The following is a 19,582-nucleotide window of genomic DNA, read 5'->3' on the forward strand; positions in this document are numbered from 1 at the left end:
CTTCGAAATATACTCCATTATTTTTACTGGTTCTTATGATTGTTGCGACAGCCTTCATTCCACCAAGATCTACGAAATTGTCAGGACGTCAAGAAGTCTTCGAGATACTGCTATTTGCAGTATTTATGATGTTTCAAACAAGAAATTTTACTGCATCTGAAATATCCACAGTACTGCCTATGGTCTCAGTGATAACTGCTAACATGGAGGACAAATAGTCGCACTTCCCCTGTCAGCAAAGGAGACTATTAAGGTAAAGAAATCGCTATTATGCATATCATTCCCACCAGGCAAACAGTTAAGGAGAAAATAGATGGCTATGTCAAGACAATAGAAAATGTGATTTCATAAAATTAGTTTTTTCCCTTATTATTAACAATAAACTGTTTAATCTGCTGCTCACGATCATTTGTACTATCCAATACACCATATGAAATCACCTAGTATGATAAAAAACGAGGGAACCTAGCCCATTAAATTGTAGAGATCTTGTTGGCAAATGACGTTGTCAAAGATAAATACAGATTCACAAGATTTAGCTTCAAAGATTTATTAGATTAAGCTTTTCGTTTATTTATTTTTGGCTTGTAAATTTCAAGAACATTAACTGTTGATTATCCAGGGTTGGAATGAGGTAATTTAATTTGAAGTCGGGCACGAACAATTGATTGTTGATTTCCCAATTTAATTTTAATACAAATCGGGCACGAGCAATTTGTGTAGAATGTGTTTTAGATAGTAGAGGCATAACTTAACCCTGGCGTAAGCGTTTCTGATAAGACGTTTCGCTTAGCTTTGAATAAGGGAGGCCTTCTTTTATTTTATGTGCTATTATCCGTTTATCGAGAGTCCACCGTTTTCAAGCCCATAAGAAGGATGAATGATTTCCATCACAGTTCACGGAATTTTCTTGTGCTTTACGCTCCTGACTCCCGTGGTCTTTCTCAATTCAGCGTGCGCATGTGACAATCTGAAGGCAATTAACTTTTGAGTGCCGAAGCGTTCACACTGAAAACATCTCAGGCATTTGGAATATATTGCCTCACTAGTAATTTTATATACCCGAATAAATAAATTCAAGCAATTTGGGGGAAAGTGAAGGATAATATGAGAAATCTGGTATTATGGAGTTGTCCATCCAACTGAGATCACACCATTATATTAAACAATTCCATACATGTAATTCATTGACAAATGTCAATAAACAGTAGCAGATATTGTGGTTAATACTTTTAACTTTGTTATTTGCTGGGCTTACTTCTTGGCATTAACTTCAATGAGCATATCTCCAGAACGCATTTTTCGGAAAGAAGAGACTTCAACAACTGTTGCCGAGAAAACCTTCTGCACAAGAAAAGGTGAAACTGAATTAAATGATATATTATTCTCTGATAAACGTTTGATTACAAAATATATGTCAAAATTTGGTTGATTTGGAATAAATTTCAAAGATTTCTGATACTTAATGAAGGGAGATTTTTGTTGGTATCATATACGATATATTAAGAGACTCGGACCTCACGGCAATACTTACCATGGCAGCCACTACTGTTGGAGCTTACCTTAATGCTAGCCAATACCTATGTGTTCTGCATCATCTCAGAGGACAATGACCATACTTAATACCGATCCTAAGAAATGACTCCTTCGCTTGATTTCTCGCAGATTAACCATTTAGATGGCTCGCTACTGGTCGATTGATATACTGGAGACCATTGGGCCCTACCCACGGCTAATAGATCACGACGCATGGTCTACATGCAGGTATTATGCAGTCCATGAGAAGCAGGAAGCAAATAAAGCGGCGACAACTTTTCATGGAGAGCTCCTTCGCTTGCGATCGGGGAGAAAGAAGAAAAGAAGCAGAAAACAGCAGAGAAAGAAGATAATTTGGAAGTCAGGTAAGATCGCCAGGTAATTCGGGGTAGTGAATCCCAACAGAATTAAAGAAGATGTGCCCCTGAGGGACTAAAATAATTTAAAATAGAGATATTCAAAACTTCATTAATCAATCAGTTTGGGTCACAAAAGAATGAAACTTTTATTGTTTAAAATGTTAATCTGTAAAAAATATCTTATTAAATGTGATTAACCATAACGGAAAACCATATGAAAATTTAGATTTCATAATTTTTTTCAGCAATATCTGTATTAACTGAAATAAACCTAAAAATTATAGCATTTATCGCGGTGGAAATATATGTCTATTTCTAATCATTTAAAAATTTGTTGTTAGGCCAACATTACAATACACTCTCCTTATACTGAATACTTCCCATTTTAATTCTAACATGGTAGTTTTAAATTGTGCCTATTCCAACAGAAAGCTTGCGAAATCGTAACGTGCTCCTCTCCTCTTGCACGAAAGTACGAGTCTTTTTATCCTTCGCGACAAACAGTCATATCTCTATTCATGATAATAAACACTGACTGATTCAAGATAAAATACGTTCCTCTTTTCATTTGAATTTTTGTGCTGAAAGTTCTGATTCGATCTTTAAGAAAGATACAAGTAGAAACATTTTACTTAAATTTGTGCACTAGATTTTTCTTCGATAATTTGGGATGCATTAGGATAGATATTTTCCCACCATTCTGCTGATAATGGCAAACATTTAAAATCAAGTTTTGTCCGAGAGAAAAACATTTGATTACGTGCTTTTCGATTTCCGAATATAGGTAAAGTTTTCATATTTGCTTTTGTGTGTGATTCAGCTATTAATTAAATGGGCCTTAGCCTCTATTACTATTGTAGAAACCAATTTCATCTAAGAAAAGTATTTTTAAATTTTCTTATGTGAAAATTATTCAAGGAAAAAGTATTGAATTCGTCAAAAAAATTTGATCTTGAAGTTTTGATAACTTTACATATTCTCCAAAATTTCTAAAAAATCATGTTTGGAATGCCATCTGTCTGTCTGGGAGCATTTATAACTCAAAACCACAACTAGTAAGTGTAATAATATGCTTTTGTACTAAAAATGTGGATTTATTTCAAATTTTAATGAAAATTTGTCGAAAAAAAATATATTTGTCCATCCAATTTTAAACATAAACACATAAAAATGATACGAACTAACTGGAGGAAACTTAAAATAGAATATAATAACCAGAATTAAATATATGTTTCCTGTTTTAGCATAAATCCATCATTTCGCTGATCCGCTTGTTAGCAGGTCTTTATTATTAGTAGGCAGGATAGGCAATTGTCAAGGGCAACACAACTATCAGGCCACCAGCACTTGAGATTCTTTTTGTGTTACCATCAAAATTATTTATTTTTTTCATTTAATTACTAAATTCCATGCAAGCAAGAATGCCAATTAAAATAAAGTACCTTCTGTTCAAATAGTTAACTGCGTTCAACGTGTATACATGTCAATCCAAAATGTGGACGTGTTATTTTTTTATCTCATAAAAATGAAATCTTATTTGTTTTACTACGATTTATTCTCAAAATTTATTATCTAACCGTTTCTATTGCTTTCAGCGTGTTATCGCCTGATTTTTATTACGGACCACGTGAGACACTTTAAAAAATAAATTCCGCAGTTAATTGATTAAATTTTGCAACATTATTCTAATAATATTTCCATTTAACATTTTCCAATTTTTTTATTATGTTATTTTACAATCCTTAAAATGTGTGGTGTTTTATAATTTAAAAGGAAATGTCCATTCCTATAATTAAATGTTATTTAGCTTGTGTTAAAGAAAAGTTTTGTCATTTGTTTATTTTTTATATTTTGTTAAAGCTTGCTTTCAAATTTTAAATGTGCATTTTTTTTTTTTCATATGCGATATACTGAATCAAAATCCTTTGAAAGTAATTTCCAAGCGAGTTCGCAAATTTTACAGACTAAGTCTATGGCAAAGGATATCGACGTGCTCTGATTGGTTTAAGCCTTGGCATCTTTTTGGGCAATGTTTTGCACTCATAATAGTGTAGTTTTCGCTTATTTGGCTCAAACCTTGTACCTTTCATTAGTTTTATGGAAGATACGAGTGAATATCAACACGATCTATTTTTATTAATATAATTGTTTTCTCTAAATATTACTAGTAATACTGCTATTACTAATTATTATTAATAATAATAAATATTACTAATAATACTAGTAATACAAGTAACTAATGTTGTTTATGCACAGAAGTATAAAAACTAAATGAAAGTAATTACTCAACATATGATGCAGCAATTAAATAATTCTTATTTTTATATGATTTTCGTTCCTTTATTAGATAATTTATGCAGTCATTGAAACTTGTTGCTGAACGTTTGTTACTTTCCCATAAACTACATATGGGGAGATGATTACTTAATGCCCAAAACGTATAGATATGTAAGCTTTAACGGAATATGTGATTCCGTAGCTAATTTTTTTAGTTATATCAAAATAATATTAAGAAGAAACACACACAAAAAATATTTTTAATAAATTGCAATTTTTATATTTCCAGACTTTAGGTTTCAGGATTTGATCTTTTCTGCTATATATGTGTTCCAGCTTAATATTACATGTAAACCGTAAAAAATAGGGGGGGGGATAAGTTTACAAATTTTATTTATTTTTATAAAAATATATTTCGGTATGGCATCTTTCTGGCAAAACATTGCCAAAAGATGCCAAGGCGTAAACCAATCAGAGCACGTCGGCATCCTTTGCCATAGACTTAATCTGTACAATTTGCGAACTCGCGATTTCCAATTAAATGCTTTGTAATTTCAGTATCAAAATATGCTCTTTAAATCTATTTGAATAGTGACTTAATTAAAATCAATAAAAAAATATTTGAGTTTCAAAGTCGCGCTAACGAAAAACTAACGTCTCTAGAAGGCATAATCTAGCTCTTCGTATTGTTTTTCTATTTATATATATTGAACACGATAAGTCAAAAACAGGAACTGCAACCCAAAACGAAATAAGTCAGAAGTATTTGAATCCTACTACTTTAATTTAATGTAGAAAATTCCTTGTCCTAGGATGTCTTTAATCCTCACTTCAACGAATTTAATGATTATTTCTAGTGAATCAAACAAAATAAAATACTTTAAAATATTGTACGATTATTACGAATATGGTACAATATCATAGAAATAACATATAACTTTTTTTCTTTGGAATATCAAACTTATTATTTCTGTTTTATTTTGATTAGACATTAACATGAAAATATATTAATCTAAAAGCTGTGATAGATAAGTGATTGAAAATTTTTAATTTTTCGTAAAGTCAAATCTAAAAATGTAATAACATACACAGTGATTTTTTTCACAAGTTTATGTGAATTAGTTCTTTTTTTTTATCTATTCTATTTATAAATTTATTCCAAAAAGAAAACACGCTATTCCATCATCTTGTCATTTAAAAAGCATTCTTTATATTGATGTTTGTAATTCTTTATAATATTGATTGAACGAAATAACGAAATACTATGAAATTTCAGTTTTAATATAATTTTAGATTTAAATATTTTTACTTAATCCATTCCATCTTTTATATTTCTCATGAACGTCCAGCGTTCTCATTAAATTTAACCATTTCCGTGTCTAGGCTAATGGCATATAATTGTCTCATTTTTTGCTTCTTGATATGTATTCTAAAATCAAAATGCATTCGCAAACTTTTAAACGGGTTTCAATTTTAATGCATTATCATGTACTACATTCTTAAATCAAAATGATGTATTTCTGAAGTTTTTGTTTTTCCCTTCGATTCATTTTCGACATAATGCAGGAAATTTAAAATAATCTTAATTTAAAATAATCTCCAGATGTGTGTTTGCATTTCTATTTTTTTTTCTTTTATTACAAAAATCAAAAATAATTTTTTGAAAGAATTTAATTTAACTGTACAGTCAAATCGGTCTTGGTATTTTTAGCATATTTTATGAGAAATGTATTGACATTTATGCTTTATAATAATTTGAACTTAAAAGGTTTAAATTCCCTTCGCAATGCTGTTTAAAAATATTCGCTTATTCTGTCTTTCTTTGAGCAAAGATATTAGAAATTTAAATAGTATTCTTTTATTATCCTTTTCATTCTGATTAAAAATCTCATTCAAAGAATAATATATATTTTTTTTATATCAGTCTAAAGTGAAAGTTTGAAATATGCTTTAAAGTTATACTTCATTTTCTTTTTTTCGTTTGCATTTTATATTGCTACATTAATAACTCACATACAATCTGGCCGCAATAAATTTATATTTCAACTTTTTTTTTTCAAAATTGGATAATTTTGAATTTGAAATCCGATTTCATCAATTCTTCTGTAAGTTGAATCCTTTTTTATGATGTTGGAATATTGTATGAAAATGATGACATAACCACAATTGCTTTCAAATTCTAAATATGATGAAAATTTATAAGGTCCGTTTGATTCAAAATTGACTCCTTGATTGATTTCAAAATGGAATATTCATCAGAGAAATGACCTAAATAAAACAAAAGCCCCCCCCCCCTCCCCCCCACCCCCCAGCGGGAGACACTACGAGTAAGTGAATGAGAAATTTCCCTATAAATAAACATGCTGTCACCTTCTTTGGCGGGCATTGTAATGTTGTGGGGTCGAGTTATCGAGAACTTCCGATGATGATTTATTTCTGCCTCACTGCTGTCGCTATGATGGTCGTTCAGGTACAAATACCAAGGCAGAATAACGGGAATTCACTTGTTGGCACGAAACAAAAAGCCGCCACCAAGACCATCAGGAGTACGTAAATAGGATGTCACCGGATAAGGGAAGTGGTCCTCGCTTCCTGATGGGTATAGCATTGTTGTGGAGTCTATTCAGCTTCACTCCAAAGACAGAACATATTTCCATCGGGACGATTCATACCATAACTGGTGAAGACGCTTAAAATACGAACTAAGTTTTCCGCCTTCCATTATCACGACGGTATTCATTGAGATTACTTTTTCAAGGCGACAATCATTCAAGCTAGTTACTAACCAAAGATAATTCGAAAGCATTTCAAATACATGAGAAATTGTTATTTATAGCCAACATTTGCTCTTAAGCAGGCTGTCGTTTCTGCGGAGAATACGGAAAGGGGGTTTTGCCTAGTGTTAACGGTCTATAACTGATGGCATTTTATACTTCTGTCTAAGATGATCTTTGTATATGCCACTTGAGATGGGACATATTATGTGTTGGTCGAAAGCCCGAAATTACTATTCGTGGTGGCTAGAGACATGCATTTCACCCTGAATGCAGGGGTTAATTCTTTGAATCTCTCTGATTTGTTTATGATTTGGCTTCCCTGTTTTAGATAGAAGGAATCATCAATAAACCACCATAAATATTTGAATAAGAAATGACTATATATGCTTGTTCTTATTTCCCTTTCAAGTATAAAGATGATGGCGCGGTCGTGTTCTTCCCGTTTCAAATGATGGAATGGGAGGTTATGTATCCTAAAGATGCATAACCGATTACTGTTATCTTTGTATTATAATCATAGTTTCCGTATTCCTTTATGCGATGAACCTGTTATTCAGTTATCCAGATGCTTAGGTAGGGCGAGATGTTTATTTATGGTAACTAAATAAAAGAAGTATCGTCTCGAATATGAGGATGAAAAGCTGCCGTGTCAGCCAGGCTTTCAACATCCTTGGTGACACAATAATTGTGTTGTGATACCATCGTTAAATTGTAGTTGCACCTTCTTGTGAAGATTCTACACATTAGATGTTTTTATTGGATAGTTTAATACTTCTCAACATCTAGCAAGTTCGTCCAATCTCTATTAGTATAAGATGTTTACGATATTTCCATGTTGGTCGAAATTTCGAACGTCGGTATTCAAGAAGATATCATAACAATCCGTAATAAACATCCAATGTTTTGGGGCATTTTGTACTAATAAGGATGCCCAATGAAATGAATTGGAGTATTCCTTACGATTATTTAAGAAAAGGCTCTTTTTCCAGCTATTATTTATTTTGAAAATTCAGTGTTATATTGACTTTATTATAACACTAGATATTTTTTACCCAATAAAATTCGAAACAATCATTATTAAACTTTAAAATTAATAATACATAATTCGTGTTATCTATCAGCTATCTAATACAATATGAAAAATAAATATTGGGATATTATTTTAGTAATTTCATTTCTGCCTCCACACCCAGTTACTTCCTTGGATTAATGGAATATTTTCGAGCAATACCCTCACTTGATTGTTTCTAGCTGATTTGACATCACAAAATTATTGCTCAACATTTTCCCAGATCAAAAAATGTAACATTATATTTAAACGCTTGATTTGCTTTATATTTGTTCAGATTAACTTTTGTAATAGATTTTTCTATCATCCAGATGACAATACAGCATTTTAATATTTTAAGAATTTAATTTCCATGTAAGCAAATTGATTTAGAGAAGTGGCATCTGATTTCAGATGTGTTATTGCAAAAATTCCGCAATATTCAAAATATGGCATTTTTAGTTTCTCGCACAGTATAGAGAAAGCATTGTAATCATCGAAAAATTCGAACATGATATTTTGACGAATCTTCATGTTTCAGACCTCCCTTAATTAAAAACACATTTTCGGCAATCTGTCTGTGATAAAGATAACTTAAAAATAATTTGAGCCGTACGGATGGAATTTGATATATGATCTTTACACCAAATTTGTACATTTCTATCAGATTTTAAGCAAAATCCATTCAGAAGAAGCCTATTTACCCGGCTGTTCAAATATAAATTAACACGATAATTGCAAAATGGAGTGAGCTAGATGGTTAAAATTCGTTACACAAATTTAACAGACATTTATCAAATTTTGAGCCAAATGCAACTAGTTTATCATCTGTCGATCTGAACTTTCAGAAACATGGTAACTCAAAAACGCAGTGATTTAAATATATCAAATTTGGTACACAATTTTGTGACTACACATGTGGTTTTGAGTTAATTTTTATTTCAATTTTTTGGGAAAACCCCTTCTAAAACATAAATTCAATTTTCACATTCTATGCCAGGGATTAATCTCCAAAACACTCGCCAAGGTTCACATGATAGATTCAGTAAAATTATCCACTCAAACTTGATATTTTATCTGGCATTGACGTATTGCATGTTCTCTGAGGTAATATCTTTTTTAAGGAATATGAGAGGAAATTTTGAGAACTTTATCAGAACTTATGTCAATTTTGCTGGTGTAAAAATCAATGTGACTTTACTCAAACCTATATTGAGCTCGTTCTAATTGACATTCTGCACTGAAACCTCGTTTATACGCTAATTGGAGATTTTTATTCCAAATTTCTTTTCCCCATGAACCAAATAATGAATATACCAAACAAACACGCCTTCAGTTTCAGCAAAAGAGGTCAACCAGAAAATTGTCTCTATATTAGTCTGAGTAGGGCCTCTTCAGTTATAACCACCCTATATTTTAAAGACTAAAAAATAGAGATCTTCAAAAAGTAGAAAATATATTTTTTTAGTCAAAAATATAACTATCAAAATAAAAAGAAGAAGAGATGTGTTGAAATTAAGTACGAGGAAATTAAATTACAGCTACAATTATAAAAATGAAAATTGATAAAAAAAATAAAAAGATGTTATGCATCAGATAAAATTGCAATATCCTTAGTGTACTTCTATCAATGCCTCACGCTTTTTCTATTTGCTTTTGATTTCCATATTTTTAAGTTTTAAAAAATCTTATTACGAATATATGCTAATGTAAACGAGATTTTAAAATCTTTTTATGTTTTTATTTTAAATGCATAAATGGAAATGTTAGATTTTAACAACTTTTTAATACAAAATTTAATTGCATTGTGAATAGTTTTGACGTTACTTCCAATAATTTGACATTTTTAATTAATGGCATTTCGTGGAAGTCGCTGAAATGAGTATATATAAAGAACTTCACGCTCTCCTTCCTCTTCCAAGATATCGCGTCTCCCACGGATCTGGGACCTTATCTAGAATTTGAATTTTGATATAAAACTTGTGGCAGTTTTAAATATTCTTATAAATCAATAAGAAAAATAAGTGACATTTGTCAATTTTAAAAGTACATATTGCTTTGGATGTGGAAGGAAAACTTGATTCAAAAGTTACATTTGTGATTTGAAATAAATTTTCAGTGTTCTATAATGAGAAAGTTAAACTTTAAGATTAAAAAAAAAGGCAGAAAGAAGAAGAATTTGATAAATTATTTTAAAAATCAATCTACTTCTGAGGTGAAAGCTGAAGAATGACTTCAAAACTGTAATGAAAACCGTTAAATTTTCAATTAAAATCTATTTTCTTTCAACAATAGAAAGAATATGCACCATTAAATACATGCAGAATCGCTGCAATCATAACAACAATAAAAGGAATAAATTAATTAATTTTTAAAAAAAATTGCATGGTAGTATAAAGATATATTAGTGGAAAGATCATTTTCTGAATTTTTAGATGATATAAAAATAATTTTAATGCTGTTATATTTTCTGAAATTATTGCTGGTAAACACCTAAATGTTATGCAAATTTTAATTAATGAAACTTTTAATTAAAATGTTAAAAAGTTTGCGATGGTTAAGAGTTCGTGTTAAAATTGATAAATATGGCAAGCAGCAGAATACAAATAGATAAATACACATTTGATTTTATTATTGTTAGAGATTACAGTTCTAATAAATAATTAACTCCAATGTTATTCCATAGTTTCCGGCTGACTTTAAATAACTGAAAAGTCAGAACTGCTGTGTTAATCTCTTGCTTCCACTGTACTGATTTCTACTTTTCGTGTGGATCGCCTGGCTAAGCCGCACCTTCATCTGAGCATCAAAATAATGATGAACAGAAATCTTTCAGATATTCGTCAATCTAGCTGCAATACGACCTTGATTCATCTTCATGAAATGATTCTCTTCCGCATTCGTCTGTCATAAAACAGAAATTTGAAGCCCAATAAAAACATGGAAACGTCGGCAATTACATGAATTTTTAGTCCATTAATCTATCAATCATTTAGATGAAATTTTACATTTGTGTGTCGCTTAAATAAAGGAAACGTTATGTGGAAGCTGAGTTGTCATTGGTCAAGAGGAAGATCGTCATACTGAATTCTGTTCCCAATTGGTTTAATCGTGACATCACCAATTTTTGCAAAAACTTCTTGAATCCTGTAGATGTTAACAGTTAAAACGAAAGCTGTGTTAAGAACAAATAATGTGTGTTTACATCGTTCTGAGCCAAATCAGCGCATGCCGCATACCGCAGCGTGTTTAAAAGGACTGTAGTTCCCAATGGATGTGCGTATAAAAACATTATTATTATTATTTTAACTTTTTGTGTGCGTAACCTTTTGTCTTTATCTCTTAATGGAATTTGTTTTAAGTATTATAAATGCATGATATGTGAATATATTTCTTTTTTATTTTTGCTATTAAGTTTTCACCTGTTGCATAAGTAAAATCTGCCAAGCATAAAATTTCGTTACTGTGAAAAGAATATTATTTTTATGTAATTTGAAAATATTTTGCCGACAATTACTGATATGATCTTGTTTACTCAGCGCTTAATTATATTCTGATAAAACAATATGCCAAATTCGAGTGAAAAATTATATAACTAATTAGTTTCATATGGCTTATCATATTATAGAGGGGAAAAAAATACCTATGAATGCTTTATTTCTTTTCTTATAGATTTTTGATGAGATGGCTCTGGGAATCTAAAAGTTTACTTCTGATTTTTCATCATATGTTTTGTGAATAGATCTTTCGTTCATCTATTCATAATGGTTGACTGTTCCTGTATTAGAAACATTCCATATGTGAATGTTAAAGCACATTATTTCTTATTGAATGCAGGTAAGTCTTATGGATATTAATGACTCGATATATAAAATATTTTATATGTAATTACCTTGCTTAGAATCATTGAAACTCCATTTAAAAAATAATTTTTTTTGAGAAGTACTGGAAATGTTTAATTCATCTCACATTCGCAAAATATATTTACATATTGTAATAACTTTGTTAATTTTTTGCATTTCTTGAATTCTTTGTAATGCCATTTAACTTCAAATATTATAATTTTTTAATAATAATATTCAATAATATAGTATCAAAATTATTACTGAAGTATTTATTGAGCTGAACCAAAATATTTTAAGTTTATATTTTTTTAAAAATGATGATATAAGTATGAGTTTATAATTTGAATTTAAAAATATTAATTTGTTTTAATAAGTAACTTTTTAATTTATTAAATGATATTAATATTGGAATTGATTTGACATTAACCATAAACTATTAACTGTATATTATTCAAAATTTCAATAATATAGTATTAAAATTTAAATTTCCATGACTTTTTAAGATTTTTCTTTATAATGATAATTTGTAATGAAAAATTTTCTTTCTCTCTTTCACAGCATTAGCATGTGTCATTCCATTTTTACCAGTTCATGCTAAGGAAATAGGGATCTCGGCTGTATCTGTGGGGGTTATCTATTCTCTATTGCCACTTGTCACAATGGTCTTAAAACCTTTCTTTGGAGCAGTTGCAGATCACTTTGATAATTTAAAGCTCCTCCTTATTATCTTTGTGGCATCTATTATGCTGTCATCAACACTTACTGTTTCAATACCTAGAAAAGGAAACATGATTAATAGTGACATTAGATGTACATCATCTGGCACAACCTTGTTCTTTAAATCTAAACCTAGCCAAGATTGCATGGTAGAAGTCTTGGTATCTAAACCTTTGAGATGCTATATGTATTGTACTGAATGTACAGAATTTCATATAGTCCAGATCAATAATAAATCGGAGAAAGTTTGCAAGAAGACAGATATGCATTCTGCTGAGATAACTGTTAACTTAGAGAAACAGAATAGATCAACCCACTACTTTAAAGTGAAAGCCATGACTCTTTCTGAACGCGAGATGAACACACTCTGTTTTGTAAATTTGACATTCAGTTGTAGTTCTTATTGTGAACCAATTCTACAAGAATGCTTTACAGGAAAGCAGCAACCAGAATACAGCAGTGATCAATTTTGGCTTTTCCTTATATTCACAACCATATGTGTTAGTTTGAGTGGCGTAGCATCTAGCTTTTCCGATGCTGTTTGCTTTAATGAATTAGGTGCTAATGGACACCTTTATGGAAGACAAAGGTTGTGGGGCACCATTGGCTGGGGCTTGCTCTCTCCACTTGCTGGATATGTAAATGATCTTGTGACTGGGGATTCTTTTTTGAAAGCTTATCAACCAGGTGCCATCTTACAGTTTGCAATATTGTTGTATGATCTCAGGGTTGTCATCAAGCTAAAAACCAAAAATTTGAAGTGCTCACAGAATGTGTGCAAAGATGTTGGCAAACTACTTAAGCAATTTAAGGTCTTGTCTTTCATATTATCTGTGCTTATGATTGGCTCCTTTACTGGTCTTCTTTGGTCCTACCTTTATTGGCACTTAATTAATTTGGGCGCAAACAGGATCCTTTTAGGAATTGTTCCTGCTGTGCAGTGTTTTCTTGGAGAATTGTTGTTTTTCTTCTTCTCAGGCACTCTTATTTCAAAACTGGGGCATTTCAATATCCTGACTTTGAATTTCATTGCCTTTGGTGCAAGATTCATTGCATATTCCTACATAGAAAATCCTTGGATGGTACTACCCATTGAACTGCTGCAAGGACCTACATATGGATTATTTTATGCTACCATGGCCTCATTTGCCCATACATCTGCTTTGCCAGGAACTGAAGTAACAGTTCAAGGTCTTGTTGGCAGTGGTTTCGAACTTGGTAAGTATGTATGTGTAAACTTTCCTACATTTAAGTCTGCCAGCCACACTTTATTCACATGGTAAAATTTTCTGCACTTCATTAAAAATGTTTTTTTTTTTTTTTTTTTTTTTTTTGTTAAAATTTTCAGAAATTAGGGTAGGTGTAAAATGTGTTTGATAAGCATGGGAAAATTTATCTTTTATAAGATTATTCATGGCATAAAGCAGCAAATTGTTGCACAATGCTTCTAAAAACTCACCGAAAAAGTTTTTTTTTCTCTTGATAAAGTCTGGATATAATTAATTATTTTAATTTTTGCCTTAAATAAGATAGAAACAAATATTTTTATGCATTTTCAATTCTTTTTCCCTTAAATTCTGCAGTTGTAATGAAATAAATGTTATTAGAAAATACATGCACATAAAATTTCTCTTCTGCATACTTTTATTATTAGTAGTGAGGAAACTAAATTATTTGAAGCTATTTGTGCAAGTTTTATTAATTGCTTTTAATGTATGTAGATAATTATTTGTAAGAAGAAAAAAATATCTGGCCATCTTTTTATTCTATAAATTTTCTTTCTGTTTTAAGTAAAAAAATTTGTAGATTTTTTATGTTATTAATTTCTTATGTTTTGAAGTTATACATGTTTCTAAGAAATGAATTGTTTACTTTTTATTGAATATCTTAATGTGGCAACATATGCATTATCATTTCATTTTAAGAATAACACTGATGTCTTTGATTTATTGAGTGTTTTCTGAATGAAAATTAAGTAGGTTATTTTCAAATTATTTTATGTTTTGCACATTATAGAACCAATGTAGGCATAAATAAAATTAATTTTATTTTGGTTATAGTTTTTGTATGATTTAACATTTTTAATTTTATTTTTATATATATTTAAAAAATTAGCCTTTTTTGTGATTAACTTAAACTTATAAGTTTATTAAATAGAAAGTTATATAATTCCAAAAATTCTACGTCACTTTTATAGATGTTAATTTACTGATTACATAATCTTTTTTCTTAGTGAATATAAAAATAACATATCTAAATGATATTTCGGAAAATATTATTTTTACAAACTATTTGAAATAAATGATGTGGGGAAAAATGCGATTGTATAATGTAAAGATACAGCTGAGTTTTTAGAACTACGGAAATTCGTATTTACATAGAAGTAATTGATTGTGCATAATTTTTTCTATTAATAAAGAAGATTCAAATATTTGCAACACTGATGTGTTAGATTGATGAATGAGATGTGTGAGAAGTTAAATGTAATTCTGATAATGTTATTAAGGGAAGGTTATTGATGTGACTTTTTTCTCTCTCTCTCTTTGAGTCTATTTCTAAAATTTTTCCTTCTTTTAATGAGTGATATTACATTTCCTTAAGTGCACAAGTTTGTAGTCATTCATTAAAAACTCATTAAGGCTGATTGTTTTTTAAATGTGTGTGTGTGCAAATATATACAGGGTGACCGGTAGAGTTCTTTTATTCACCCTTTAAATTCAAAATGGCATCTTGTATAGCCAGGGAAATAATGTGTACCAACCGTAATGAAACAGCTAACAGCACCACTTCTTGCTAGTGGCAAAATAAGGAAGTTACAAAATTAGCTCAAAAAGTATAGGAGATAGGCCAAAAAGTGCAACTAATAAAAGTAAAATGTATGCAATATTATACTAAAAACATTGGAAAAGGTTTCATGTAATTATCTGCAAAATTGTTGGAGATATTTAAGATTAAAATTATGACTTAAAAAGGTTTGCCGTATATTATAAAATGTATTATCCAGTATCCTTCCCACTTCCAAGTGATTTTTTTTTTCATTGTTTAGATTTCACTTTGTTGTTGCTTAACTTGGAAAAATTGTAAGATAATACCAGATTATTTTTTTATAACTTTCCTATTTTGCTACCAGGAATAAAACGCCTAAATAATTTCAACACAGTCACTTCACTATAGGAATTCGTTGCTCCCTGGTGATATGAGATGCCCCATTTAAATTTAAAGGGCTTTACTGACCACCCATCTTATATACAGTGTGTATCAAAATGATAGTTTTATTGCATTTCTCAAAATTTCAATTCTTAATTGAAAATAAGAATAACTTTTTTGGTAGAGAAAATTATACAATAATTTTTATAACTATTTAGGGAGCAATTTGTTAAAAATAATTCTATTCTATTTCATACAAATTTTTATTTTTAGATTGTTTAGAAAAATTAGGTCCACCTTTGCACCAAAACATTTATTTTTACAAATTTTACATAAGTAACTCTTACTGCAGGATTATTCTGGTTCCTGTGAAAGTATTTGAACATCACACTGTAATCAAATGAAATGTGTCTTTCACTGATTGAGTAAAAAAGAAAACTGATGATTTACAAAGAATGAGAAAATTAAAGAAGCGACGAATATCTGAACTTTTAAATAAATCACATAATGTTGTATGCATTTTTTTTTTTTTTTGTATCTTAGAAATGCTTATGGGAAGAAAAAAAATCAGCTTGCCTGTCAAAAGTGATATTCTGGCAAAAAAGGGCTATCATAACAGACTTAAAATGTAAACAAAATTTATCCATTTTGGTCAAGTTACAAAACTTTCCAATATTAAAATCTATTGATAGCAGTCCAATAAAGTGATAAAGAAGTTTGGTAATGCAGTTTTTAGGTTACTGGAAGAGGAAAGCTATTCTGAAATTTATTAAAAAGCAATTGAACTTCACATAAAAAACGATGTCCTGGAAAGAAGACTGGCACTTTGTGACATTTAATGATGAAAAGAAATTCAACCTGAATGGGCCAAATGGCTGACAACACTACTCACATAATATGTTTGACATTAGAGAGATATTCTCAAAGAGACAAGTTAGTGGGTATCTTATAATACTATGGGCCAGATTTGGACATAAAAGAAAAATTGATATAGCATTTTAGACAATTATTTGCTGCTAATATCAGCTGTTTTCCTTCACAATCGAGGCATGCTGGAAACTCCTTTTCATGGACAATGCTCCTGCGCATATTGCAAAGTTCATTTCATTTCATGATTTTTTGGTAATATTATAAATATATTATTGATTGGCCACCTTGCAGCCCCAACCCAAATACATTAAAAATCATATAAGACATACTTGCAAGATTAGGGGTTGCAGGTAGAAGGCAGTATAACTGTACTATGAATTAATTTCCCTCAAATGGACAAAAATTGAGACAAACTATTTGCAAAATACAGTTGCATTTTCAGCTAGCATTTGTAAATACTAGCTAAAATCATGCCAAATAGAAGTTATGATCTCATTCTGAAAAAAGGTTAAAAAGATTTTATTAATTGAATGCTAATTTGATGTTTGGTTCAATGGACACATCTTTTTATAAACAGCTGTGTCATATTATTTTTGTTCTCAGTATATCTCACAATATCTTTTTTTTACCAGTGGTCTGTCTATCTTTACAAAAATACTTGTATAATATGGTAGATGTTTTATAGTACGCAATGTCACAGTGCAATAATGGCTTTGATCTCCTGTTAGATCTATAATAGATTCCAATATTAATTTTTAATTTTGTTTGATATGTATCATGTGAGCACGATTTTATTTGTTTTAGTCTGTATTTGTAAGTACTCATATTAGTGCACATTTTATAAAACAGGATTATTTAGCTGCTCATTTTTCAATCATTTTGTTCATTGTATTAATTTTCTATTTTAGGTATGGTTGTAGGAAATCTTGTAGGTGGCTTGTCAATGCAAACATATGACGGAACGTTCACATTTTTCTGGGCTGGCATAATTTCTTTAGGATATTGCTTGGTTAACATTTTATTTACCATAATTGTAAAAATCCTAAACCAAAGAGGTAATATTTATTTTTATGTTCTATTAATTTAATGTTATTATAATATATTCACATTATATTAGGATATTTGCACAGAGTCAGTTAGGGTAAATGGGAATTAATTTTGCTGACTTTGTCATTTTTTAAAAATTTGAAATGATCATAAAAGGTGGAAAATAGGTCTATAATTTATATGAGTCACATATGCATTTTCTCAAGTTTTAATTAAATGCATTTTTCCCAAATTAATTTATTAAATAAGTCATAACATCATAGTTGCTTTGACATTCACAATTACTCCAGTATTTTTCCAATTACCTAGAGATCATAAGGTAATTAAGAATACCTCTTATGACTTCAGATCACTATTATTACTGATTCAAAGAGAATATTTATGAAATGAAATAAGCTACTACCTAATGACTCTGATTTGTTTTATCACCTTTACTAACTCAAAGTGAAACTTTTTTTAGTATTTTTCAAAAAAAAAAAAAAATGATTTTTATTTTATGAAATATCACATTTAAACTTTTGCAACAATTTAATACTTTGGAAATAATTTTTATCCTTCAATCTCCATTTTTGAAAAGAAATGAACATTTGCAAAAGCAAATGACCGACTTTGATCAGGCTCAAGAAGGAAATATTTAATACATAGAAAAGCATTTTAAAATGAAATAATTTAATTTAATAGTAGAAAATACAACTCTCACTTAAGGTAGAACATTCATACTTCTATTTGACTTATTTTTTTGTTACATTTACACTATTTGAAAAAGTCTACTTAAGCTAAAGGATCTGAAAGAATAACCTTTATTTGACTCTGGAAATCACAATTAAAATACCAAAACAAATTTTGATCAAGTTTTCTTCAAATTTATCAGATTTTTAATCGGCATCAATTCCATCCATTCCTCAAACTTGTGAATAACAGGTCTTGATACTGTTAACATAATCAATCAAAATATGCATATTTGTTGAAAAATCAACAATGGATGATTTACTATAAATTACTTCCACCATTTCTTATTGAAAAGAATTAAAATCATCTTCAGATTCCATCCTCAGCATAATATTTTTTTCTCCCTCAACTTCAGTTTTCTTCTATACTTGATATCAAATTGTCATTAATAGTTTTCATTCTTGAAAGATCAAATGCATGTAAATTGACATAAAACAATGTGAATTGAAAGAATGTGACATGACAGTATTGCATTCCTATATTTAATATCTTTTCCTATCATTTCAGTTATTTCAAATGTATGAATAATACTAGTTTTTATTGCCATGAAACCTTATTCTTAAGATGCAAATTGTTAGAAGAAATTGAGAATACTATCCTTTTTTTCACGTGAAAGTCCAAAAATGTATCAAACTCTAAATCATTACATCAGATAGATCCAAGAAAAAACTTTACAAATAACTGATGCACAAAATATTTAATGACAAAAGTTTTTATTTCATTTTTTAGCATAATTGCAACTAAGGTAAAATATTTGAAAATAATGCTGAAAAGTGATATTCTTCCTCTAGAGCTTTGAAGAAAGTATTCATTTTCCAGCTTACTAAAGCTTCACTAGTGCATACTATAAGTCAGTGGTTCTTAACCTTTTTAAGGTAAGGTATTAAGGCCGCGTCCCAAATTTGAGAAATATGTTCATGTCGCGACCCAAAAAAAAGTCAACATTTTTTTATTGCTTTATTTTAGATCATATTTTTAAAAAATCTTCAATCCTACGATGATGATTTTTTTTAACTTACAAATTTTTTATTTCTTTAATAATAAAGATAAACAAAAGTACTTTTCGATCCAAGGAAAATTTAATTAATAATCAAGTGTTTTTAATAATTTTTATTGACCAAATTAAAATATATTTATAACTTTCTGAAAATAATTGACATTTTAACTTATTCCTAAAAAAAGAGAAACATCAATACATATGTTCTTTTAAATTTTAAATGCAAGTCATAC

General features: G+C 29.6%; 1 protein-coding gene across 3 annotated transcripts in view; it reads left to right on the forward strand.

The window, feature by feature from the left end:
• Positions 1–19,582, forward strand: part of LOC129967064 (major facilitator superfamily domain-containing protein 6-like) — a 116,752-nt gene that overhangs the window by 95,059 nt on the left and 2,111 nt on the right. The window contains exons 1-4 of one of the 3 annotated variants that reach the window (XM_056081716.1): positions 2,566–2,679; positions 11,670–11,834; positions 12,401–13,777; positions 17,485–17,631. In XM_056081716.1, coding sequence (XP_055937691.1) covers positions 11,762–11,834; positions 12,401–13,777; positions 17,485–17,631 — 1,597 coding nt within the window. In that variant the 5' untranslated portion in view covers positions 2,566–2,679; positions 11,670–11,761. Of the gene's footprint in view, positions 1–2,565; positions 2,680–10,776; positions 11,274–11,669; positions 11,835–12,400; positions 13,778–17,484; positions 17,632–19,582 lie in introns of those variants that run through there. The other 2 variants (XM_056081715.1, XM_056081717.1) reach the window with 2 other exon arrangements.

This window comes from Argiope bruennichi, chromosome 4, assembly GCF_947563725.1.
Source record: "Argiope bruennichi chromosome 4, qqArgBrue1.1, whole genome shotgun sequence".
Taxonomy (NCBI): Eukaryota; Metazoa; Arthropoda; class Arachnida; order Araneae; family Araneidae; genus Argiope; species Argiope bruennichi.